We start from the raw sequence: 26014 nt of genomic DNA on the forward strand, positions 1-26014 counted from the left end.
TAAGAATCTTCAGTTTCAAGAGTAGCAATCTAAAAGCTTATTTGATATATGATAAAATTATGGCAGAACCAATAGTAATTTACTGATGCAACAGTTATGCCAATCTGTACAGGATTAAAAATTATTAAAAATTGCCCCTTTTAGCCTGGTTTTTTTTTGCATGTGGATCATAAACCCAAAAATAAGTGAAGTGGAGTTTGAAAAGCCTTTACACTTTACCAAGAGATAGAAGCTGGTTCTACAAAAGATCCAGAGGTGGATCCTAGCTTTCGGTGGAGTGCTGCTGCATCATCAAAGGCTCCTTACATTTCCCAAAGGAGCTTCTGATGACAGAGAAAACGCTCTGCTGAATTTTGGGGTCCTACATCTGGATTTCACTGATTTGTTCTTAAACATTGAAATGTAGCTGGACTTTTAAAAATAGAGCATGTGAGTCTATACTGTGTTGGCAGAGGTGCACCTAGGTCATTTTGGAGCCTGGACCTAAAGGCCTTTTGGGGGTCCACCGCCACCCCTGCCCCCGCTGCCAAATAAGCTGCAATACACTTTAAAAACAAAACAAAACACCTCCAGAACATGCTTGGGGAAAGCTGAAAACTCTCTCTCTGTATTTTTAGAAGAGATTCGAAATAAGATACTTCCCACTAACTTGTAAAGAGATATCACATTTTGCCTGGAAATCCTGCCACTTAAATCAGTGGGCTGCTCAGCATTTGGAGCCCCCCCCCCCAGGCCTTCAGGGGACTGGACCTCTGCCCAGAAGTCCGGTTCAAAGAGCACCACTGTGTGCTGGGGATGCTACCTAACTGGCAATAGTAGCTGTGTTACTGGCTTTATGAATTCTAACGAGCCTGAATTTTACATGGACATTAAAGTAGCAAGCCTTATTCTGTTAACTTCTGCCTCAGAAAATAATATGGTCCAATATAAGTGCAATGATAATGGATTTTTTAAAAAATCATGACATTAGATGGTCTAGTTTCAGAAACTGAAGAGTTACATTATGTGGCGCTATAGAAGACAGACCCTGGAATGCATACTGTTTCAGACATACTAACCACTCTTGAATGTCTCCAGCCTGCAAACTGCAGAATCTGCTATCATGGTCAATGCTACTTACAAATTGCATATGCAGTTTAAATGTTTGCCACATAACTTCAATCAGTGGCATAGAGAAGGCATAGGCGGCCTGTTCTCATGGGCAGCCTTCCTACTGCTCAGCTGACCTCTGTAAATGAGCAGAAGCCAGCTGAGTAGTGGAAGCAGGGCAGCTTCCCCACAGGCTGCTGCCACCTCTGCCACCCCCACTGCCACATGCAGCAGCAGCAAGGTGAGGAGAAGGAGGGGCTAGTGAGGTGGCCCCAGAAATGGACAAGGCAGCCCCAGGGGCAGGGCAGCACGGGTTCTTGGGACTCATGCACCCTATTGAAGCTCTGATCATGACTTCGGTCTATCTTTCTGAACATTAGCATCGACTGGCTATCTTAAGTTCTGTGAAATCCACCCACCAACAAGATCTTCTGGGCCTAGTATGCCATTTGTATCCTAGCCTCTGCCCTGGGGGCAGCAACTTCTGGCCATACAACAGCTCCTCTCATTGAGCCTCTAACAATAGGTCCACCTGTACCCACCTGCCTCTAATGATCAATGTCATTGTGAGAAATCAGGCGGGGGAAACCACCATTTCCATGGAGTCGGAATTGATGCACCATCTTTAATTTATTCTAGCTATGGAAAAAGAAAAGCGACTTTTGATAAAAGAGTAGAAGATCTCAATATTACATGGCTTCCGTGCTTGGATTCTGTATAGGCAAAAGCCTTGCAAGATACAAAGAGACTAAAGTCAGTAAAGAGGGTAAATAGTTGCTTAATTCTCTTCTTTCCTTTAAATACTTGAAAATTGTAAGCTCCTTGAAAAAGATGCTAGAAAGAAGAAAGCAGGTCTCAAAAACATTTTCAAGGCCCCAGAGAGATCCAAGAATACTATCATACATAAAAAGAATGAGGCTATTTTCAACCTGGAGTCTTCTCTCAACTGTATGGACAAGACACAGGCATTTCATGCTCAATATTTGGGAAATGAAAGGTAGACAAGGTTTTTAAGACTTCACAAGGACTTATATATATTCATTATTTTTACCCCATTTTCAATTATATAGGTTCACTATTTCTTGACCAATTTATATTTAACTCAATCAGTTCAAAATTAAGTGATTAATATCTGACTAATGTTAACTATGCATGGAACAAGTGTTTAAATACCTTGATGTATTCACTCCAGTGCTGAAGAAGGATCTCGTGCCCCATTTTTACACGGCTTAAAAGCTGGCACATTTGGGTGAGATCTGCTATTCTGTTTTCATCAAGTAGATTATCAAGTCCTAAAATGAAAGAAATCAACACATTTCAAGGCAGTGTTATAAGAAAACAGAACCTATCTCTTGAGTTGAAGCAACACAGGCTGTTGTAAACATGTTGGCTTTACATTTTTCTGTAAAGAAGAATAAATATATGATTGACAAGTGTTTGGTGTTATGTCTGGATGAAGAAATCCAATAAGGAACATTTTAGGCAAAAACACAAGTAATGTTTATCCTGTGTATTAAAACTGGGCTATTGAAATAAATGTTTTAAGGAAATACATGTTATTCATTCAATACTTCCTGTGCAATAGAATTAAACACACAAATCCATATATGCCCCTTTCATTGTCTACAGCCATCTGATCTCTCTCTTTTCAGGGCTGCAGTTAAGCTAATTCTAGTTACTCTGGGTTGCTCTTTCTTTGATCTAAATGAATACTTCACCAGATGTGCTGAAAACTTATGCTATAATGAAATCAGTAGTCTTTAAGGAGCCATAGGGCTCTCTGTCATTTATGCAGCATAACACAGCTAGCTTTCTAGAAGTTAACATCATAGCAGGGGTTTCAAACTGTGGCCCTCCTGTAGATGTTGGCTACAGCTCCCATCATCCCTGGCTTCTGACCATTTTGATGGGGGAGGGGGGGAAATGGCAGTTATAGGCTAACAACAGCTGAAGGGCTGCAGTACTACTGATTTCAGGTGAGTCAGAGACTGAGGCCTATAGTCACCTATAGCCAGTGACTAAGACAAACACCAACACCATTTGCTTCCCAAGCAGCAACAGCAGTAGTTGAAAAGAGTCCTCTGCAAACTGAGCACAGAGGCACCTTTTAAAAGTGGTGATTCTCTTTACTGAGCAGGGGGAGAGCAACTGGCCCTATCCACTCCCAGCACAGCACCCCTCCAGTGGCTGTTGCTGGTGTCCTTCTAATGTTTCTTTTTTAAGACTGCGAGCCCTTTGAGGACAGGAAACCATTTAATTCTTAATTTCTGCATGTAAACCGCTTTGGGAACTTTGGTTGAAAAGCGGTATATACATCTTCTTCGTATTCGTAAAGATAACGAGTGACATTCAGTCCTCTGTGCTTTATTTTAGAAGCACAAGAAGTGGAATTCTTCATTATTATAAATATGGAGGCAGGGTATGGTAAGTTCTCTTAAAGGCAGGAGTGCAGACAAAAGGAAAGCTTGAGGAAGAACTCACTTAAATTGTGTGTGTGTGTTGGGGGGATATATATGGGTTATTAGGTTTGTTGGTGGGGAGTTCAGTAAAATGAGCCCCACCTCACCCCATTTTATTAAATTTGCCACCACCAAAACATCTGCACCCCTGCTTAAAGGTGCAGGAAACATGTTTTTTTCTGTGAAGAAGGATTCTACTTCATGGTAGTAAGAGTTTTCTTAAATGGACAATAACCCCATTCTGTTTTCTCTCACCAACACTGTGATGAAGAAGGAATGTTCTACATATTATACAGAATGAAGTAGCAGCATTCTGGACTTTACCACCTCTGATTGCAGGAGTGTGCATGTTTTATTTTAAATGTTCCCCTACATAAAAAATCTTTCTACATATAGTAAGTTGGCACATCATGGGAAAAGATTTGGTATAGCCCTTCCCCTGGTGTGCTAGTTGTCTACACCCAGAAAGTGTTTTATGCAAAGAAGCATTCAAAAATCTGACTGCATCCCTTTTTGCCTGTCTTCTCAAGCAATATAATCCATTATTCTGTCAATAACAAGCATTCACAGATAGGGTTGGAAAGACTCCTGTCTGAAATCTGGGAGACTACTGCCTGTCAGGATAGACAATACTGAGCAAAGTGAACTAATGGTCAGTATAATGGCCATTATGGACTAGTAATGGCCCAGTAAATTGACTAATAGTCAGTATAAGGCAATTTTGTGTCCAAGTGTGCAGTATGAGGGATTTCCTTGACCCAGCCTTGTGCCTAGAGGGTCAGATGCTGTGGCCAGGAGCCTACACACATTTGGTGTATTCCCTGAAACCTTACATGGAAATAACAGATCTGACCAATGTCACTCATGGCCTAGTTACACGGAGACTTGACTATTGTAATATGCTCTACACAGGCACGGAGGAATGCCAGTGGCAGCCTGAGCTCAGCCCGCTGCCGTGGCCCCCCTAGCACTACCCCCCACATCTGACATCAGATGCAGGGAGCATTTAGCCAAATGCCCCAGATCTGATGTCAGATGTGGGGGCATGGTTAAGCATGGTTTAGCTCCCAAACGGGGCTATGTGGCCCCGTTTGGGAGCTAAATCCAACCAGGGCTACCTTTAAAAGACAGGGAGAGTAGCTCCAGCCGTGCTGTGAACACAGTCCCGTTTGGGAGCTAAATCATGCCCCCGCATCAGACAAAGGGGGAGTGTCTGGTGCATGAGGCGTGGCCCCTGAGGGGCGGCAGCCTGGGTTCTTTGAACTCGTCTGCTCAATAGTAGCTCCGCCCCTGGCTCTACATCAGGGCTACTCAACATCAGCCTCCAACTGTTTTGGACTACAACTCCCATAATCCCCAGCCACGGTGGTCAATAGTCAGGGATTATGGGAGTTGCAGGGTGAGTGAATTTCCTGCTGTACCATCTTTGTTCTCCCAAATCACTTCCAAGCACAAGTTAAGTTGCTGGTTATTACTTAATTCCTGAACAATTTAGGACCAGGGTATGTGAAGGACCACCTCCTCCCAATGTCTCAACCAGAAGATTGCTCCAGAACTTCTAAGCAAATTGAACAGCATTGTAAGTTTTCACAATTCTCCTAAAAGAAAGCTGCAATACCCACATCAAGCCTTTTTTTAAAAATTAGCACCTCCAGTTAAAAGATAAATACATGAGACATCCAAGTAACTATAGCACTCCTTCCATTCAGTGGACATCAGTTTCGGCTCCCTATTTTTCTTAAATTTAAGGGGATGATTAAGTTAGTCATGGTTAAATGCCACTGAAATTAATGTCTTTAGTCATGTCTCATATATTTCCATGTTTAAATTAGACTGAATCCTGCTCCAAAACTTTCTCATAAATTGTTAAACTTGTATTTGAATTTTTCATGAGAAATTGGTTTAACAGCTGTACAACTAAGAATTCCAAGAAAATAAAAACACCTTATTATTCAAGAAAATAAAAGTGGAAAATATCACTTATAGCCCAATCTTCTAAATGTTTACTAAGCAGGCAGTTCCACTAAGTTCAGTGGCATTTACTCCAAAGTAAATATACATAGCATTGGCGCCTTAGCCTCTAATTAATGACAAAGAACAATTCAGAATGGACAGAAGGTAATGTCTTAAAATGTTGATTTTAAAAAAAAGATATTAAAGAAAAGGAGGTGAAGGGTGTGTTCCACTAAATAAGACGGAAAAACAGGAATCATGTGATGACTAAGCAAAGCATAGACAAGTCTGTGTTACATAGTCTTATATTCTTTAGCCTTCTGACCAGCCACAGAACATGAAAGCCAAGTTTTTAAAAAGGAAAGAAATTCCCCTGAAATAAGAAACCAGCACACAACCAGAGTATCACAATATCTTTAACACTGCTTGGTAAAAAGAAGCAATTTGTATCAATGGCAGTTGTAATAATACAAGAAAAATGTTCATACATAGTCCCTGAACTGTATAAAATTTCTTTCTTCTTTTCCATTCTTAAACTGACTCTATACCACATGCCTTCTCTTAAAGAATAAATCTAACAAAAGTAGTTTCACTTTTTAATTTCACTGCACACTAAGCTATTTCGTAGGCTTCAATTGTCCCTTTACCAGTCACAGTCCCTGTTTTCTGGAAACTGTCACTTGTAAATCACATTTACTATTTTTGTCTCTTGGACATTCTGTGTTCCATTGAGGTGGCCATTTTGGAGGCTGCTGTGCATACTCAATGGGCCTCTGCGTGCCCAGGCCACGCATGCATGGCAGCCTCCAAAATGGCCATCGCAACCGAGGGCAGGCCTGGAACAGACTGAAGACTACCTGAACTGGGCGATTTGGACATAAATGGAGGCTGGAGGAGGGAGACACCCCCCACCCCGTGGCCAAATCTAAGCTCCTGGACCAGGTGGCAGTAAGTAGAATTTTAACTTTTAAAAGTTTTTTTAAAAGTTTTTTTTAACTGGCAACCCCCGCACCCGAACCAAACTGGGGGCTGTTCAGGGGGTGCAAAAACTGGTTCGAGGCCGGTGCGGACTCAAATGGAACCAGGCAACCTGGTTTTGTGCACAGCCCTAGTCCCTAGTGCACCTGCATGTAAATGGGTGTACAACACTAAGGCAATACACAGTACGTAGCACATGGAATTCAGTCGTAAGCAATGTGTAATAGCAGCTGCGGAGCTTGGGTCGTAACCCTTGGTCCAAGACTTAGCTGTTACAAGTGTATCCCTGTTTTCATCTGTGAAATGTTGGAAGGGATGGGCTTGGCTCATCCGCTTTGGTAATCTGGAATAATGTTCTCTGCATGCACTTTATTACCTGCTTCCATTTGTGGCATGCTCGTTGTCAGAAATGTATGCCATGCCTCCCAGGTTGCTTGGCCACACTCCTACACATTCACATTCATAACTCCATTTTCATGAGTGTAATGTTGGGGGAGGGGTATGCTATTAAAAGTGATATACAATGTGCCCCTGAATCAAATGAATTCAAGAGATTATGTAATCTGTACATGAAAGGTTTAGAAGAGTGTGAAAAGCAGAACTCAATAAATATAAATGTATACACCATTGCTAAGAAATTGTTCAAGGACCTTTGTATTCATATGGGCAGTCAGGGTACACTACAAGAAGGGCAAAATTTCAATAAGAACAAGCTACTGTATATTCTGCAATTTCCATTTTAGAATCAATGAGAAGATCTGACTTCATTTGATGCAAATAGAATGGATTATCCTACTGTACTGTTCCACTGTCTGGAACTAGGGTGTAGAGAGCAAGGCCAGTTCATTCTGCAGGCCCTCCTGTTTCTCCTGTGCACCAATTTATTGCATCTGCTTGGCTCTTACATTATGTGTGACAGTAGCTAATCCAGATTATAATGAAGCTATACATTCTGAACCTGATCAGACATAGCAGTAACTGTGGAAGGTCTTACTCTACTTTCCTCCAACCTGTGAAATGCACCCCAAGCCTGTCAATCCTTACCATGCATTTTCCATACTTTATTGAACAAACAAATGTGTTTAATGCTAAACGTGTGATGCAGCATTCCTAAGGATTAATGCCCTTACCCAGCTCTTACTACTCTCTCCTAGCTCTTACCATTTTACAGAATTTGATATGAGAGGAAAGCTGGTCTTTTGGTAGCAAGCACAAATTTTCCCTTTTGCTAAGCAGACTCCACCCTGGTCTGTATCTGAATGGGAGACTACATCCAACACTATAAGATAGTTTAGGGAAGTTCAGGTGCTCTGGCAAGAGCACCTGCATGCTTGCATGCAGAAGGTTCCAAGTTTTCTCCCTGGCATCTCCAAGATAGGGCTGGGAGAGACCTGGACAAGCTGCTGCCAGTCTGTGTAGAGTACTGAGCTAGATGGACCAATGTACTGACTCAGTATAAGTCAGCTTCCTATGTTCCTATTGTGTTATGTAACAGGGGGATTCTCCCCTCACAAAAGTTGTCAGATTTCCATTTCTCACACAGCTACCTATAGTTCAACTATTGTTCAGACCACTGATTTTCTTACAACATAGAAGGTGTTTTCAGAGGAGTATCTAGATCTTAGCTCATGGAAAAATATAAGCATGCCTTTGCTACAGCACCAGGAAATATCTCTGCTCTTTAAAGAAGTCTCTGAAAAAGTTAACAATTTTCAGAGCATCTCTGTGACATGAAATTCCTGGCAATTCCTTCACTTACATTTGCCTTTAAAACAAAACCACAACCACAACCAGACAATTCTTATTTAAAAAGTGCACATACTCCTTACACTTTTCAGAGCCAATAATGTTATGTTTACATTATTTATAGCAAGTTACTATAGGAATGTTTACTGGTCACCAGGAGCCCCTGGTGGCACAGTGGTAAAACTGCCGCCCTGTAACCAGGTTACAAGTTCGATCCTGACCAGGGGCTCAAGGTTGACTCAGCCTTCCATCCTTCCGAGGTCAGTAAAATGAGTACCCAGAATGTTGGGGGCAATATGCTAAATCATTGTAAACCACTTAGAGAGCTCCAGCTATAAAGCAGTATATAAATGTAAGTGCTATTGCTATTGCTATTAAGAGCAGTATTAATTACATACAATAGCATCACCTATAGCAATGATTTTTCCAAGGCCAAAGGGGCAGCTGTTGCATTTTATGGCAACTGTACACAGATTGTGAGCAGATTATGCAGCGGTTGGCTAAAAAATTTAATTAGAAAAAAGTACCTTTTTGCAAAATAGCCGTTATGTGTTGTCCTAACAGCTGCTTCTCCACACAAGCAATGAGTGGCTTCCTGTTTAAAGCAAGAAAAAGAATGTATAAACACCTGTACAGTTTAGGAGGAACAGTCTTCCATAGTTGTGCAGCTGTAGCCTCTAAATTCTACTAAATTCTACTCTACGCACCCAAAAGGGGAAAATGCATTATAGTGTTTAGATATACTGTCACTGCTATTTTAAATCAGAAGCGCAGACCAATGATACAAAAACCTGAAGTGTTAAGGAAGCAACCTAACCAATCACTGTTACTTTCAGTGAGACTTGCATACAGATCAGGAAACAATTTACAGGGAAACAACTTAAATATATGAGAAAGGCAGCTCCTACCAGGTTTACATTTTTTTTAAGTAGGCATAGATGTGACTGGTACAACTATAGAGACAACTTGTGTGAGGAAAGTGGTGGAAGTATGCCCTGTTAGGCTGCAAAATGTGTTTAGCACCATCAATTCTTTAATAACAATATTGGGAAAAGTCACTCAGGTGACATGGCAGAAATGCCAGGCTGGTATTTAAGAATGTTAGCTGGCAGCTATAGTAAAACACATTTCAGTGCAATCTGAAGAGATCAACTTCTGCAGCAATAGAATTGCTACAGCTTCAGCTAAACACAGAATTCTGCTTATTACAGTATACATACACAATCTGTATACACAATAACTGATAAACTAAACTGAGTGTTATATAATAGATCTATTTCTAAAACTTCAGTGAACATTGTTAAGCCTTCCTAATGTCTTTTGCTTTGATTTCTAGACCAAAGATACAAGAAAATTTCAAAGACAGATGTATAAAAGGTGGTTTCACTAATGTTGCTCTTTCAGATATCAAAAACATACATAAATACAGGGTTCTGGAGACCATTTATTTCAAGTAATAGGAATCTTGCACTTATCATCAAAAAGAATTACTCACTGTGTGCTATGGTCTAGATATGTTACTACTCTATCTGCTTCTTCTTCTAAACGTTTGTTAACGTGGTGAAGATATTCTGGAACCTGTCAAATGTAAAAAGATATATTTGGAAGGGGAAAAGCGAGATGTAAATTTAAAATGACAGCTCTTAGGAATCTAAACTGCTGTAGTAAAACATGCACAATGCTCTCACCCAATTGTACCAAGTTTGAGTATGTCAATGATAGGCAATGAGCTGATGGCTTTATTAATTTATAATATTCCTTTTTCAGTCACAATGGACCTTCCAAGATTACTACTACTACAAATATTCATATACTGTACTGCTTTTCAACAATTATAGAGAAATATTTTTAAAAGGAAAAGAGTTACAATGTAAATATTTTCCTGTCAATTGTAATTTTTTCATGAGCCAGGGACAGTTATTGTAATAAATCATCTGCAGACCTAAAAACAATAATTTAAATATGAGTATTAGCCATGCATAAAAAAGGAGAGTGAAGACAAACAACATTTTTAGAGCAGCAATTTTGATTTGAAAGTGTTCTCATAGTGTTTAATCCACACACACTTTTCCTTTCCAGGGCTGAATTCCTCTGGCGGCAGGCGGAGATATGTTTCGACAAGTTTGCAGTAGGAACTGGCTGTGCATAGCTCTGGTTAGCTGGCATCCATGATGTCATCAAGAAACCAGTTCCCAACGACATTAAAAAAAAGTTTCTGTTTTTAAATTAAGATGACGAATGGAAAAACAGATAGTATACATATGGTGCTTAAAATGAGAGAGCGAGGGAGAGCGCACATGCAAGCACAGGAGCACCTAGCTGAGGGAAGGGGGAAGACTGACAGTTGAACTGTGTGTGTGATTCACTGGTATGTACACTTATTTTAGCTGCAGTCTCAAGAAGAAGTCAGGCATGTATTGCACCCGAGAAACCTGCTGCAAGTCATATTTTTAGCCTACTTTCCTGTAGGCTTATGAGATCACCTGGCATTCTGCGTGTGTGTCCCCCACTATCAACTTCACAACGCTTAGACCAATATGAACCGAATCGGGTACAGTTGTAGGGACACCTCAACGGTGTAGTTTGTGATGATGTTATCCACCCCGATCCAAGATGGTAGACATAAACTTTTGAGGCGCAAGTGGACTAACTTGTGAACTGCCTAACCGATTTGAACCAAATTTGCAGCTGTAGGGACACATAGGAACACCTCAACAGCGAAGATTGTGATGATGTCATCCACTTCAGTTCGAGATGGTGGACACGTAAACTTTTGAGGAGCAAGTGCACTAACTTGTGGACATTCTAACCGATTTGAACCAAATTTGCTACAGCCGAATGGACACATAGGGATGCCCCAATGATGTAGTTTGTGATGATGTCACCCAACCCAATCCAGGATGGCAGATGCATAAACATTTGAGGCACATGCACTAACTTGAGAACTGTCTATCTGATTTGAATCTAATTTGGAACAGTTGTAGTGAATGACACACAGGGACACCTCAATGGTGTAGTTTGTAACAACGACATCTACCCCGATCCAAGATGGTGGACACATGAACATTTGAGGCGCAAGAGATCTAACTTGTGAACCTTGATTTGCACTAAATTTAGTCCAGATGTAGAGACAGTAAAAGGAAAGTAGTCTGATTAGTTCTTACTAGAACAACTTGTTAATATGTTTGTCTTTACTTTGAGACTGTAGAAATGTTTTGAGTACTTCAGTGTTAGAATTGTTATTTTGATATACTGCCTTCAGCACAATTGTTCAATATTTGTATGAACAATTACTTTACTATATCTCAGGAAAGCTGAGAGGAAGGAACTCTTCACCATTATTTTGGCTGACCAGCCTGAGGCTTTCCAGCTGTTCTTGGGCTACAACTCCCATAACCCCTTGACCACTGAGGCTGGGGATGAAGGGAGTTACAGTCCAACAATTACTACAGAGCCTCAAGCTGGCCATCCCAGGCCTAACTCAAGCCCTTGGAAACAAAATTATCTTCACTGGTTAAGTAAAGCAGCATAAAGAATTCTGATTTCTGCAAAGATCACACAAAAATCTCTTAAATAGATGTTCACGGAGAACAACAATAAAATTGTTGCACAAGAGAATTCCAATGGGTTGTGCCCTTTCAAAACATGCATGTACATTTATTTATGCAGTTCTGCCAGGTGCAGTTTTCACTCCAACATAATTATTAAAAACCTTTCACTTTTCAAACTAAAAAAAAGTTCTCAAGAGTTCTCAAAGCAGTTGACATAGCAAAAGTGAAAATGAAACAATGGTTCCCTTTCCCAAAAGGGATCACCATCTTAAAAAAAGAAAAAAGGCAAGGGGGTTACCAGCAAACAGCCACATAGAAAAGATGCTATGTTGGTATAAATAAGGGCAATTGCTGTACCACTGCTAAATATATAAGAACCACCGCTTGGTGCACCGTTAACAGCCAATATACATGAAACTGGTATCCGAGAACAACTTGCACACTGTTTTGTTTAACAGGAGTTCCAGTTTCTTGAGATTACCATGCCAAGAGAAATTCAACATCATACCTCTCTTTCTTGCATTAACCTTTGGCCTTCTGCAGTATATAAGCAGTTTGTATCTTCCAAAAATCTTTGCTCAAATGAGTCTTTGTAAACCTATTTAAGAAAGGTATTAATGTAAGTTAATACCTAGGCACAACAATATTTTAGTAGGTAAGGCTTTTTAAAAATCTATATAAATATTTTTGTAATGTGCAGCTTGCTTTATCATCCTGATCTTATTTAACCTCCAAACAAACAACTAGTTAGAAATACTCCTAATTACAGATAAGGAACTAATAGTGAACAATGACACTTCAACACATTTACACAATATGTTCATTACTAAGGCTGCAATCCTATTACACTTCCCTTGGGAGTTACCCCATTTAATACAGTGGGACTTATTTCCAGGTCAGTATGCCTAGAAATATTAGGTGGACCAAGGGCAAGGGACCATTACATTGCCTTTGCTCAGCCTCAAAAACCTGGCAGCACTACTAGAATACAGGAATACAGTAAAATGTCTTCCTTTAATCACAAATGCAAGCTACCTTGGTAATGGTAGTTCAGAATCTTTCTGATCCTGGGTTTAGTATTTAGTTAGGTCTAGTATTACACATCTGCTAGAGAATAAATGGCTGTGGAATAAACTATGAATATTCAGCAAGATCTGTGTTCCTATCCTGAAACTTTGACTTAGGCAGACTGAGTTTACATACTCAGTGATGCACATGCTCAGTATGTACACAGGATGGAGTATACATGCCCTTGCTTTCCAACAATTATTTCTTAGTTCAACACATTATGCGATACAGTAATAGTTTTCTTATTATAAGCATTTCTACAAAAATCATGCCTTGGAAATTTTATCTCTTTTTCATGAACCATTTGCCTAGGGCTTGGGTCAGAGGGGAAGTCTCATCTTTTTACTTTCATCCAGGAAAGCTAGATGAGAAAGTTGTATCATTTTTGCCTACCCCTAATATTGTATGTATAAGCTGCTACACTTACTTGTAGATCAGACAGCATGCTTAACAGACTTCGTAACAGACTTCTATCCACAGCTTCACCATTTCGTTCTCGTTCAATCAACAGTAGGATTCCATCAATAGTTTTAGTTTGTACTAGTTTATCACTAATAACATGGTTTCTAAAAAGTTCTAGCCCCATATCCCTGTAAAAATATGAAAGATCACCAGAGTTTGATTTCATACCAGATTATATTGCCTAGAGACTTTCTTTTCAAAAGTTGCATCTCTCCTTAGCTATGTCTTGCCAATGCTCCAAGGTTTAGGTTGGCTTTCAGTTTGCTTCTGTGCATAATTTAAGGTATGTTTCAACAAATGCTTGCAGAGTTTGAAAACTGGTAAAGAAAAATACCTGTCCCTTTACACATTCACTGGCATTTAGATCTGCTGGCACACGTCAGTAGCAATCTTAGGACTGAGAGGCCTAGGATGGAGAGCTGTAAAGGACAGGGCTCCTATACCTTTCAGAGCTATGTAGAAGGGGGACTTCTAGAGGATGCTATCATGCAGGTGTGAGAAAATAACCTTCTGAAATTCTCTTTTCTGAACAGCTGTTAAAGACATAAGGACTATCTTAGCATCTGGTCACCTAGGGACATCCTTATTGTGCCATACAAATCTACTGGGCATTGTTATCAGTCCCAGCCCATTGGAACCCAATTTGCTGACCTTCAAATAGGCAAGAGACCTACCTTTTGAAGACTAGTTAAATGCTTGTGCACATTTTATTTGTTTTATTCTTAGTTACCTATTAATGTAGCTTTCTTAATAATTGGTTCCCAAAGGTCTTTCTGCAAACTTAGATAAAATGGCTGTGATTCAGAGAGTCAGCAGTACACAGCCCAAGCAAGTGCTTCTAGCCTATAGCAACTGGAAAGAAAAAAAATTCACAGCAAGAAAATGGGGCAGTGGAGGGAGTTACTTAGATGTTTCAGCAGAATTATATGCCAATTCTCTAACTTCAGCTTCAGAGCTGAAACCAACTTTTTTCCCCAGCTATGAAGCAAATGACAATTTTACTATTTTAAAAGGATTGATACAACTTCCTCAACGAATTAGACCAATTAGTCACTTATTTGTTCCTGAAATGTTATAGGAACATAAACACCAGCTCTCTTAAAGTGATATAAATTAAAATGGCTTTACATGGGAGACTAAGCTTTAAAACATACAACAAAGCACATAACAATATGAGCATAATCATAATAATTCCAGGTTTTTGGTGCTGGGAGACTTCAATATCCATTTTGGGGCTGGCTTGTCTGGTGTAGCTCAGGAGTTCATAGCAGCCATGACAATTATGGGCCTATCCCAATTAGTTTCTGAACCAACTCATGTTGCTGGCCACATACTCAATTTGGTCTTCTGTTCGGATCAGGGAGGTGTTCTGTGGGTGGGGGATCTGGTGGTGTCCCCATTGTCATGGATGGACCACTACCTGGTTAAGGTTGGTATCATGACCACAATCCACCCCTGCAGGGGTGATGGACCTATTAGGATAGTCCGCCCAAAAAGGCTGCTGGATCCAGTAGGTTTCCAAAAGGCCTTGGAAGGTTTTGAAGCTGGTGTGGCCGATGATTCTGTCGATGCCCTGGTGGGAACCTGGAATAAGGAACTCAACAGGGCAGTAGACACGATTGCTCCTAAGCGTCCCTCCAGACCTGCTTCAAAAATGGCGCCCTGGTATACCAAGGAGTTGCGAGGGCTGAAGTATGCTAGGCAGGCGACTGTAACGCAAGTAGAGGAGAACTCGACTCGAATCTAACAGGATGCAGCATAGCACCCATTTGAAGGTATATGCCGTGGCGGTGCATGCGGCAAAAAAGGGGTTTTGGTCAGCACACATTGCCTCCGCAGGTTCACGTCCGGCAGAGCTATCCTGGGTTGTGAGGAGTATAATTTCTGCTCCTTCTGCTTTAAATCCGTACCTGGAGGCGCTCTGCTGTTACCCTTTTGCTGGGTTCTTGGCGGACAAAATCTCCTGTATTCGGGCTGATGTGGAATCCATTATTTCTGCAGGGTCTATGAAGGAGGTGTCCAGCGATCCCTCTTGCAGTGTTAGGTTGGATCAGTTTCAATCTGTGACTCCTGAGGATGTGGACAAACTGCTTGGGGCGGTACAGCCTACCACTTGTTCTCTGGACCCTTGCTCGACTTGGCTGCTTCGATCTAGCAGGGAGATTGCTGGAGGGGGCCTAGTTAATATCATAAATGCATCGCTGAAAGAGGGTAGGATGCCTCCATGTTTGAAGGAGACAATAGTTAGACCTCTTCTTAAGAAGCCTTCCTTGGATCCCTCAGCAATGGATAGTTATAGGCCAATCTCCCTTGGTTGGGCAAAGTGATTGAGAGGGTGGTGGCTGACCAGCTCCAGGCGGTTTGGGAGGAAACTGATTATCTAGACCCATTTCAAACTGGCTTTAGAGCGGCCTATGGGGTTGAGACAGCCTTGGTCGGCCTGATGGATGACCTTTACCGGGAAATCAACACAGGGAGTGTGACTCTGTTGATTCTCTTGGCGGCGTTCGATACCATCGACCATGGTATCCTTCTGGGTCGCCTGGGGGAGTTGGGGGTAGGAGGCACTGCTTTGCAGTGGTTCCGCTCCTATCTCTCAGGTAGATTCCAGATGGTGGAGCTTGGCGACAGTTGCTCCTCAAAACGGGAGCTGTTATATCGAGTCCCCCAGGGCTCCATTTAGTCACCAATGCTTTATAATATCTACATGAAACCACTGGTGAGGTCATCAGGAGTTTTGGTGCTGGGTGTTATCGATATGCTGATGACACCCAAATCTACTTCTCTTTTTCATCTGCATCATCAGGAAATGCTGTTCATTCCCCAAATGCCTGCCTATAGGCAGTAATGGGCTGGATGAGGGATAACAAATTGAAGCTGAATCCAAGCAAGACAGAGGTGCTCATTGTAGGGGCTTAGAATCTGAGGGATGAGTTTGATCTCCCTGTGCTGGATGGGGTTACACTCCCCGGAAGGAGCAGGTATGCAGGGAGTACTACTGGACCCAGGCCTCACCCTGGTATCTCAAGTGAAGGCCATGGCCAGGAGTGCTTTCTATCAGCTTCGGCTGATTCGACAGCTGTGTCCATTCCTTGAAGAGGATGACCTCAAAACAGTGGTGCACCAGCTGGTAACCTCCAGGCTCGACTACTGTAACGCACTCTACATGGGGCTGCCTTTGTACGATGTTCGGAAACTTCAGTTAGTTCAAAATGCGGCAGCCAGATTAGTCTCCGGGGCAACTCAGAGAGACCATATTATGCCTGTTTTGAAACAGTCGCACTGGCTGCCGATATGTTTCCGGGCAAAATACAAAGTGCTGGTTATTACCTTTAAAGCCCTAAACGGCTTAGGTCCAGGTTACCTCAGAGGAGCGGCTTCTTCTGCATGATCCCCACCGCACGTTAAGGTCATCTGAGGAGGTCCGTCTCCAGTTACCACCGGTACATCTGGTGGCGACTCAGAGGTGGGCCTTCTCTGTAGCCGCTCCTGGGCTGTGGAATGTGCTCCCTGCAGAAATCCGTAATTTCAACTCTTTATTGACTTTCAGGAGAGCCCTTAAGACTTATCTGTTTGGCCTGGCCTTCAGGATTTTTAAATTGTTCTAAGGGGTTTTTAATGTACTGGGTTTTTTAGGGTTTTTAAATTGTTTTTTAACTGATTGTTTTATGGTATTTTAGGATTTTTGTTTTTGTTGTTGACTGATTTTGACTGTTTTTGTTTTGTTTGTAAACCGCCCTGGGCCAAATTGGGAAGGGCGGTATAAAAATGCAATAAATAAATAAATAATAAAATAAATTTATTGACTAGAACTAATATGATTGACTAAGCTTTTTTAAAATTACAGCCCTAATTCACATATTATCAATTGCATTAACAACCCAGAGATTCAGATACTATACCTACCATATAGAAGGTAGCATTGAATTCTGAAGTACATAGGTACGGTCCAAGAACAAAAATATACTTCTAATCATGATCTGCAAACAAACAAAAATCAAAGAATGAATTTTCTCTACAGAAAAAAAATGTTTTCTTTGCAGAAGCATTGTATATGTATCTATACAAGCAATACATACACCATACATTTTCTTATATAGGTTATCCTCCACCAATACCCAGGATTATTATGCATTCAAATACCCCTCTTACATTGTTTTGCCCTTATTTAAACCTGCAGTCAACAATTTTCCTTACAGAGAAGAATTACTGCAATGAATCTCAGGTGAATTATCTACACAGAGAAAGTTTAAGGCACTTGCTTATATGTAAAGACATTCTTGATGCAGCTGGACAGCAGCAACATGGTGCCAGTGTGGAAAGAATGCTCAGGGGTCTGAACCATGATTAAGGAATTGGTAGTGGGCTATGCAACTGCATGGTAACTTCCCTCAGTTCCTCCTCTGACAAATTCTCTTGCTGCATTTAATCATAGTTTGACATTACATCAGCATCACTGTGAAACATGTTTAACAAAACTCAGGAGTGCTTCTAATGCAGCATCTGAAATCTTGTGGCTGATCCCAATCCCTTAACCATAATTAAGGGCCAGCAAGTATTACTCCTGCACTGGCCTACAGCCTCTATCTGATCAGCCTGATTCTTCCCAGAACAAGAATGCTTGTATCTCCTTGTATGATCCAGTTCCTATATAAACCCTCTCTCATATGTAGTCCATACATACAGTACCAGAAGCAGTACAGGCATTAATCATGAAAGCAGGATGAGTACCACCAGTGAGGCAAACTGCTGCCATCATCACTTCCACCTGCTTCTCCAGCTGGGACTGGCTCCCTCCTTCCTGCAGGGAGACCAGAAGAACCAACTGCCCTGTAAGCAGGAGAAGCAGCCACCAGTGAGGCAAATCATCATCACCAACTCTGTACTGTATTTAGGAACGTAGGAAGTACTGTATTTAGGAACATAGGAAGCTGCCACATACCGAGTCAGACCATTGGTCCATCTAGCTCAGTATTGTCTACACAGACTGGCAGCCGCTTTTCCAAGCTTGCAGGCAAGAGTCTTTCCCAGCCCTATCTGGAGACATCAGAGAGGGAACTTGGAAGCTTCTGTATGCAAGCATGCAGATGCTCTTCCCAGAGCGGCTCCATCCCCTAAGGGGAATATCTTACCATGTAACACATGTAGTCTCCCATTCATATGCACCCAGGATGGACCATGCTTAGCAAAGGGGACAATTCATGCTTCCTACCACAAGACCAACAATCCTCCCATGAGACTTTCCCTACCTGGAAATGCCAAGGATTGAAAGTGGAACCTTCTGCATGCAACCCAGATAAGAATCAGATATCCTTTTTATTGTCTTAATGATTTATTACTGTACTAGCCAACCCACACAGAGCATCTGTGCACTCTTTGGGGGCGTGCTGTTCCCCTCTTCCAGCCCCCCTCCCTTCACCCCTCCCTCTTGCTCCACTCTCTCCCTCCCCCCTCCCTCCTGCCCCACTCTCTTTGCCCACCTCCTTCTGGCCCCACTCTCTTTGCCCCCTCCCCCTCCCTCTGGCCCCCTCCTCCACTCTCTTCTTACCAGGGTGGCGGCGGGCTGAAAGATTTCCCTCCCATCCCGGCCTCTGATGCCTCTTGCCTCTGGCGGCCAGGCCCGGCTGGGCCACTGCCTCCGCCTCCCGCTTGGTCGGGCTGCCGCCGCCGCCGCTCATACCTGGGCTGGCCAGGCCAGGCCGTCCTGCCGCCTCCGCCTCCCGCTTGGTCAGGCTGCCACCGCCTCTCATACCTGGGACAGCCTGGCCAGGCCATCCCGCCACCTCCTGCTTGGTCAGGCCAGCACCACCTCTCATACCTGGGATGGCCTGGCCTGGACAGGCCAGGCCATCCCGCTGCCGCCTCCCAGCAGCCAGCCAAGGCCACCTTCTCTGGCCATTTTGCGGCCCGCTCACACCGCCGCCATTTTTTCTTCCCCCTCAACTCTTGCTGGGCCCAGGAACTCTCACAATGTGTTGCAAGAGTTCCGCCGCCAAACTCAGGACACGCACCGGCTAAGAAAATTATATAGATTATTTTTACTGATTTTATGTAAACCACTCTGCCTTGTTGGCTGAAGAGCAGGGTAAACGTGCTTAAAATAAATAATAAATAATGAGCATGTGCTGCTGGGCTGCTAACATATAGACTTGCTTGTAGGAAAGAGCTCCAGCCTCTACTTCATGCAGGAGGGTGTTTTTCACACAGGGCTTTTAGCTAGCATCTCCTCTGGCATGGAGGATGTGCCTTCACATATTGGCCAGATTTACCAGAAGTCCCTGCAAGCTAGCAGGGAACACTTCACATATAATTTGGGTTTTTCATTGTACGTTAGCATATAGCCCGATTTATATCCAGGGGAAAAAATCCACTTTTTTGCATTGGTCTTTGGGGGCAAAATAGAACTCACAGTAAACTTCCAGATAAAGCAGAAGAACAGAGCTCTTCCCTGACAGCAGATCTATGTGAGGACAGCTTCTGATGCCACTTCATGCAGCACACTGTAACTTTCTTACATGTGAATATATCTTGTTGTCGTTAGTATTCATTAGTAGTGATGTGCACAAATTGTCTTCGGCACCGGCGGGGGTAGTATTTTAAGGGCGGGGGAGGGTGTACTCATCCCCCCCACAGCATTTCCCCCACCGGCGCTCTGTAGATTTCAAGCCCCTCAGGGCGGCAGCGTTCCTCCCTGCCGCCCCGTTCCCCCCGTCAGCCGGAAGTGGCCGGAAGTTGGGAGGGTGCGTGCGCCCGTCGTGCGCGCGCGCGCGCTCGCAACTTCCGGCCACTTCCAGCTGACGGGGGGAACGGGGCGGCAGGGAGAAACGCTGCCGCCCTGAGCGGCTTGAAATCTACAGAGTGCCGGCGGGGGAAATGCGGCGGGGTGGTGGTGAGGACACCCTCCCCCGCCCTTAAAGTACTACCCCCGCCGGTGCCAAAACACCGAAAACCGCCCCAGTGCCGAAACGTTTCGGAGGCCTTTACAATGGCCTCCGAAACGTTTCGGGCACATGCCTATTCCTTAGGATGCCTATTCCTTAGGATGCCCATTAAATGCCCATGCCTATTCCTTAAGATGCCTATTCCTTAGGATGCCCATTAAAAAGCTACTTGTAAAACATGGAAGTGGAGCTCTAAGTAAGGATACTGCCTAGATTAAATGTGTACTAGTTAAATGGGAACTAGTTGTTCCTGGGATATCTCTCCAGAGGAAACAGCTGTTGCAGACATAATTAAGACTACTGTTTATAACAGAATTGTGCAAATATGACCTAACAAGCCAAACAGAGCAACTAGCCAGATATAGTAAACCAAATAAAAACTTGATAATTCTCCCAAGAACAGGTGTGAGGGATTGCCAGGTGCCTAGCAAGCTCTAATATATGGCTGAAAGGCTGCATTTGGCCTGAAGAGTCACAAGTTGTACATGGCAGATCACAACTTTCTCCTTGTATAAAATGTGCGAGATACAATGATACTATTACCTAATTAAAACTTGGGTTCCCTTAAATTATTAATATTTCAAAATTAGCCACTGGCTAAAGCTATAGCCAATAAAAGCTAAGTCTGAACTATTTTCTTCACTCAAAAGTAAAACATAAAAAAGAATACTGCTAAGGTTTCCATAGATATTGCAACTAATTCAAACACATGACAGTGAATTGGCCACCAGCAAGAATGCCTTTAAAAGTGAGTCACTAATTTTAAAATCCAAAGCAGCAGTTCCCTTAGTTTACTCATACAACACACGTACACCTTCATCTGTTAAAGGGAATTCAGGAAAATCTACAAATGCTGATGATTCATTGTATATTCTTATGTTATGTACTATAAAGAACTAAAAACAGGAGACTTCCAGGGTTATAGCACTGCTTTTCAAAAAATCCCTGAAAAGGAAGAGGAGGTGGATGTGGAGGAGCAGGAGCAGGAGGAAGAGTTGAGATTAAGACACCAAGGTTTTGCCCTTGCCAGCCTAACCACATTTTCTTCAAGAATTAAAAAGGTTGTACAACAAGATGCTGAAAGGCATCATCTCATACTGGAGGAGGCAATGGCAAACCACTCCTGTATTCTACCAAGGACAACCACAGGGTTGTCAACACCAACTCGATGACACACTTTACCTTTACAACATAGCTTAATAGTGTGTTTGCAGTGTTCAACAGCACTGCACTAAGGTGTAGCTTCCATGTTCTTAAATGAAGAACATCCAATTCCAAAGGAGAGGAGAGCTGGTCTTGTGGTAGCAAGCATGACTTGTCCCCATAGCCAGCACGGTCTGCCCTGGTTGCATATGAATGGGAGACTTGATGTGTGAGCACTGCAAGATATATCCCTCAGGGGATGAAGCTGCTGTGGGAAGAGCAGAAGGTTTCAAATTCCCTCCCTGGCTTCTCCAAGATAGGGCTGAGAGAGATTCCTGCCTGCAACCTTGGAGAAGCCGCTGCCAGTCTGTGAAGACAATACTGAGCTAGATAGACCAATGGTCTGACTCAGTACATGGCAGTTTCCTATGTTCCTATGTCTCTGTAGATGCTGAACACCTCCAAAAGTAAGATTGATTATTTACACCGAGCCGCACAGACACTTGGCTCATATTGCTCCACAAAACTGACAACAACAGTCTGTGGCAAGAAGCAACAGGCTTCCAGTACAGCCTTTCAGCAACCTTTCAGCAGTCCTCTTTTCTCCCCCAATTCCTTGTCTGCATAAACGACAACCAACTTGTATCATAGAAGCCCCCAACTTGTGACTGACTGGTTTTTCTAGACTCTTGTGTGTTTTTCTAGTTTTTCTAGACTCTTGTGCATGCTGAGAGGCACATTCCTCAGAGAAAAAAAGAATCCAACCATGCTACAAATATTCTACAAATATATGTGGTCAGAGTGCTGGACTAGGACCGGGGAGACCCGAGTTCAAATCCCTGGACATCTGGTGGCAAGTGGGCTACAGGACTCAGGATCTTCAGTTGAGCAACCAGGGCTGGAGACAGCAAAGTTACTGGAAGAAACGTTGCTTAACCGAAAAAAATATACAAAAAATGCCAACAAGGAAATAATGATCTACTATTACAATTCTAGTCCAACTAAAAGAGGTTATTTAAAAAGAATGTACCACATTTGGAAAGAGAAGCATCCAGACACAGAAATAACAGAACAAAGGCTAGCAGACCAGAGAAGATTCATAATAAGAAATAAAGTATTCACAGGAGTTGAGCTGGAAGAACTGCAAAGAGCAATACAGGCTCAAGATATGGAAGAAGAATTATCACCAATTGAAGAAGTTGCTCAGGCGCAGGTGGAGGAGGTGTTGGAAATCGAGGATGCCACTGTTGCTGAACTGTTTCAAAATCAAAACCAGGCAACCACCCCTTTGCCTTCACCTCAAAAACCCAAATGCCGTTTAACAGAAAAGCAACAAGAACTAAAGCAAAAAATAACTGAGCACATGAACCAAACAACCACCAGGGTTCGATTTCCAGCTCTAAAAACAGTTGCCAAAAAACAACTTGCTCAGGCATTAAAAGATGTCAATGCTGCACTTGCAGAAATAACAACCAAGAATTTGCAAGAAACAAACCAACTAATGTACAGTGCAGCAACAACAACAACACAAGAGCTCGGATATAAGATCAGTTGACCTGTCAAAAAAGAAAGCAGTACATCACCTAAATGGAAGATTAGATTAGAAAATAAAATCTCCAGGCTCAGATCAGATGCTAGTAAATTGAAAGATATGAAAGACAAGAAGCTGAAGAATGAAAACACCAAACAGTATCTGATCCAAAAATACCACCTAGATTCAAGGAAAATTAGAGAAGTCCTGGAAATAATAAAGCAGCAAATAACAGCAGTGTCAAAGAAAATTAGCAGATATGAAGCCAGAATTACACAACACAGGCAGAATCTCCAATTCCAGTCAAATCAGAGACGTTTCTACCAAAGCATAGAAGGAGAAACTGCAAGAGACGTAGAAACACCAAATAAAGAAGAAACAGTGCAATTCTGGGGGAAATTATGGGACAATCCAATAGATTATAATAAAAAAGCAGGCTGGATGAAAGAGGTCAAAGAATGTAACCAACAAATGCAAGATCTAATAATAACACCAGAATTAATAAGTGAAAGAGCAAAGAAAATTAAAAATTGGACTGCGCCAGGCGACGATGAACTGCATGGCTTTTGGCTTAAACACCTAACAAGCCTTCATAAACAACTATCAAAACAGTTCAATCACATTATGAAAGGCGGTGATATTGAACAATGGCTAACAACTGGGAAATCCTAATCCGGATGTTATTCATATCGTGGCCAAATATTGTTATATAATATGCCAAATGCGTATAAATGTAGTCTGATTTTGTATTATCATCTTATTATTGTTATTATCATTATTATTTTAATATTGTTGTATTGCTGGTCTACGACCGAAATAAAGTTTTACAACTGGGAAAACTCACCTCATTATGAAAGACCCAGCAAAAGGTGCAGTTCCAAGTAATTATAGACCGATAACCTGCCTGCCAACCATGTTCAAATTATTAACTGGAATAATAGCAGATTAAGTGATGCAACGCTTATTAACTAACAAACAGCTTCCAGTTGAACAGAAAGGAAATTGCCCGAACACCAGAGGCACAAAAGACCAGCTACTGATTGACAAAATGATTTTAGAAAATTGCAAGAGAAGAAAAACCAATCTAAGTGTTGCATGGATTGACTACAAGAAAGCCTTCGATACATTGCCTCACACATGGATACTAAAATGTTTAGAAACAACTGGTGTCAGCAAAAACATTCAGATATTTATTTAAAAAGCAATGATGTGGAGTACACAGTTAACAATCAATGGCGAGGCACTTGGACAGGTTAGCATTAGAAAAGGCATTTTCCAAGGGGACTCACTATCCCCTCTATTGTTTGTAATCGCCATGACCCCACTTTCACAAATACTAAACAAAACAGGCCTCGGATACCAAACATCTAACACATCCAGTAAAATCAACCATCTGCTGTACATGGACGATCTGAAGTTGTATGGAAAGTCCCAGTCAGAAATCGAATCACTGCTAAACACTGTTCGTATATTCAGTAGCGATATGGCAATGGAGTTTGGACTAGACAAGTGTGCTGCATTAATAATGAACAGAGGGAAAATAAGAAAAACAGAAGGAACAGAACTGCCCAATGGAAGCAACATCAAGAACCTGGAAGAGAAAGAACATTACAAATACTTGGGCATTCTCCAGGCTGATAACATCACACACACTGAAGTTAAAAGAAAAATTGGAAGTGAATACATCAGGAGAGTCAGAAAAATCCTGAAGTCCAAACTCAATGGCGGGAACATCATACAAGCCATAAACACCTGGGATATACCTATTATTAGATACACTGCAGGAATAATAGACTGGACCCAGGCCAGGGGCGTAGCAAGGTTGGAGTGGGCCCATAGACAAGATTTTAAAATGCAGCCCCCTCACGGAAGCTCAACTCATGAAGTAAAGAAATCTTAAATGAGGTATACACACACATATATCCTATGTGCCACAAAAGAACGTCATCCTAAATTATTTTTAAAAGGTTTTGTACTTTTTGGACGATGCAAGTCATTTAATGGTACTAGAGAAAGACATGCTGTTCTTGATCTTAACACTCACATCAATTTAGGAGTATGAATACAACTGAAGGAAGCCTGGGCGGGTGTGTGGCTGGGGGAGTCAGTCATGTGACTTTCCTATGCCCCCCCCAAGGCAGTGGGCCCCCAGACAACTGTCTCCCCTTGCCCTATTATAGTTACGCCCCTGACCCAGGCAGAGCTAGAGACGCTAGATCGTAAGACCAGGAAAATCATGACCATCAATCATGCTCTGCACCCCCACAGTGATGTCGATAGGCTCTACCTCCCTCGCAACTCAGGTGGAAGAGGAATGCTGCAAGTCCATCAAACAGTAGAGGAGGAAAAAAGAGGCCTTGAAGAATATATAAGCGACAGTGAAGAAGATGCACTTCAAATGGTCAGGAAAGCAAAACTATTCAACACCAATGAAACAAAGCAGGCCTACAAGAACAAGTCAAGAACCGAGCAGAAAAATGGAAAAATAAGCCCCTGCATGGTCAATATTTACACAATATAAGTGGAAAGTCAGACATTACCAAGACCTGGCAATGGCTTAAGAATGGCAACTTGAAGAAAGAAATAGAGGGTTTAATACTGGCTGCACAAGAACAGACATTAAGAACAAATGCAATAAGAGCAAAAGTAGAAAAATCCACAACAAATAGCAAGTGCCGCCTTTGTAAAGAAGCAGATGAAACCGTGGACCACCTAATCAGCTGTTGTAAGAAGATCGCACAGACTGACTACAAACAAAGGCATGACAAGGTAGCAGGGATGATACACTGGAACATCTGCAAAAAATACAAGCTACCTGTAGCCAAGAATTGGTGGAACCATAAAATTGAAAAAGTTGAAGAAAATGAAGATGTAAAAATATTATGGGACTTCTGACTACAAACAGACAAACATCTGCTACACAATACACCAGATATCACTGTAGTCGAGAAGAAAGAAAAACAAGTCAAAATAATCGACATAGCAATACCAGGGGATAGCAGAATAGAAGAAAAAGAAGTAGAAAAAATCACCAAATACAAAGATCTACAAATTGAAATTGAAACGCTGTGGCAGAAGAAGACCAAAATAATC

General features: G+C 42.1%; 1 protein-coding gene and 1 long non-coding RNA gene across 8 annotated transcripts in view; one reads left to right on the plus strand and one right to left on the minus strand.

Moving 5' to 3' along the window:
• LOC128349897 (uncharacterized) overlaps positions 1 to 12729 on the plus strand; it is a 67050-nt gene extending 54321 nt beyond the window's left edge. For both annotated transcript variants that reach the window (XR_008319058.1, XR_008319059.1), the window contains exon 9: positions 10305 to 12729. This is a non-coding gene — a long non-coding RNA (uncharacterized LOC128349897). The remainder of the gene's footprint in view (positions 1 to 10304) is intronic.
• The window catches only part of CUL4A (cullin 4A), a 105053-nt gene that overhangs the window by 49104 nt on the left and 29935 nt on the right, over positions 1 to 26014 (minus strand). For all 6 annotated transcript variants that reach the window (XM_053307158.1, XM_053307155.1, XM_053307157.1 and 3 more), the window contains 6 exons: positions 17213 to 17286; positions 13272 to 13434; positions 12285 to 12374; positions 9721 to 9803; positions 8753 to 8820; positions 2263 to 2381 (listed from right to left, as the gene is read on the minus strand). In XM_053307158.1, coding sequence (XP_053163133.1) covers positions 2263 to 2381; positions 8753 to 8820; positions 9721 to 9803; positions 12285 to 12374; positions 13272 to 13434; positions 17213 to 17286 — 597 coding nt within the window. The remainder of the gene's footprint in view (positions 1 to 2262; positions 2382 to 8752; positions 8821 to 9720; positions 9804 to 12284; positions 12375 to 13271; positions 13435 to 17212; positions 17287 to 26014) is intronic.

This window comes from Hemicordylus capensis, chromosome 3, assembly GCF_027244095.1.
Source record: "Hemicordylus capensis ecotype Gifberg chromosome 3, rHemCap1.1.pri, whole genome shotgun sequence".
NCBI classification, from domain to species: domain Eukaryota; kingdom Metazoa; phylum Chordata; class Lepidosauria; order Squamata; family Cordylidae; genus Hemicordylus; species Hemicordylus capensis.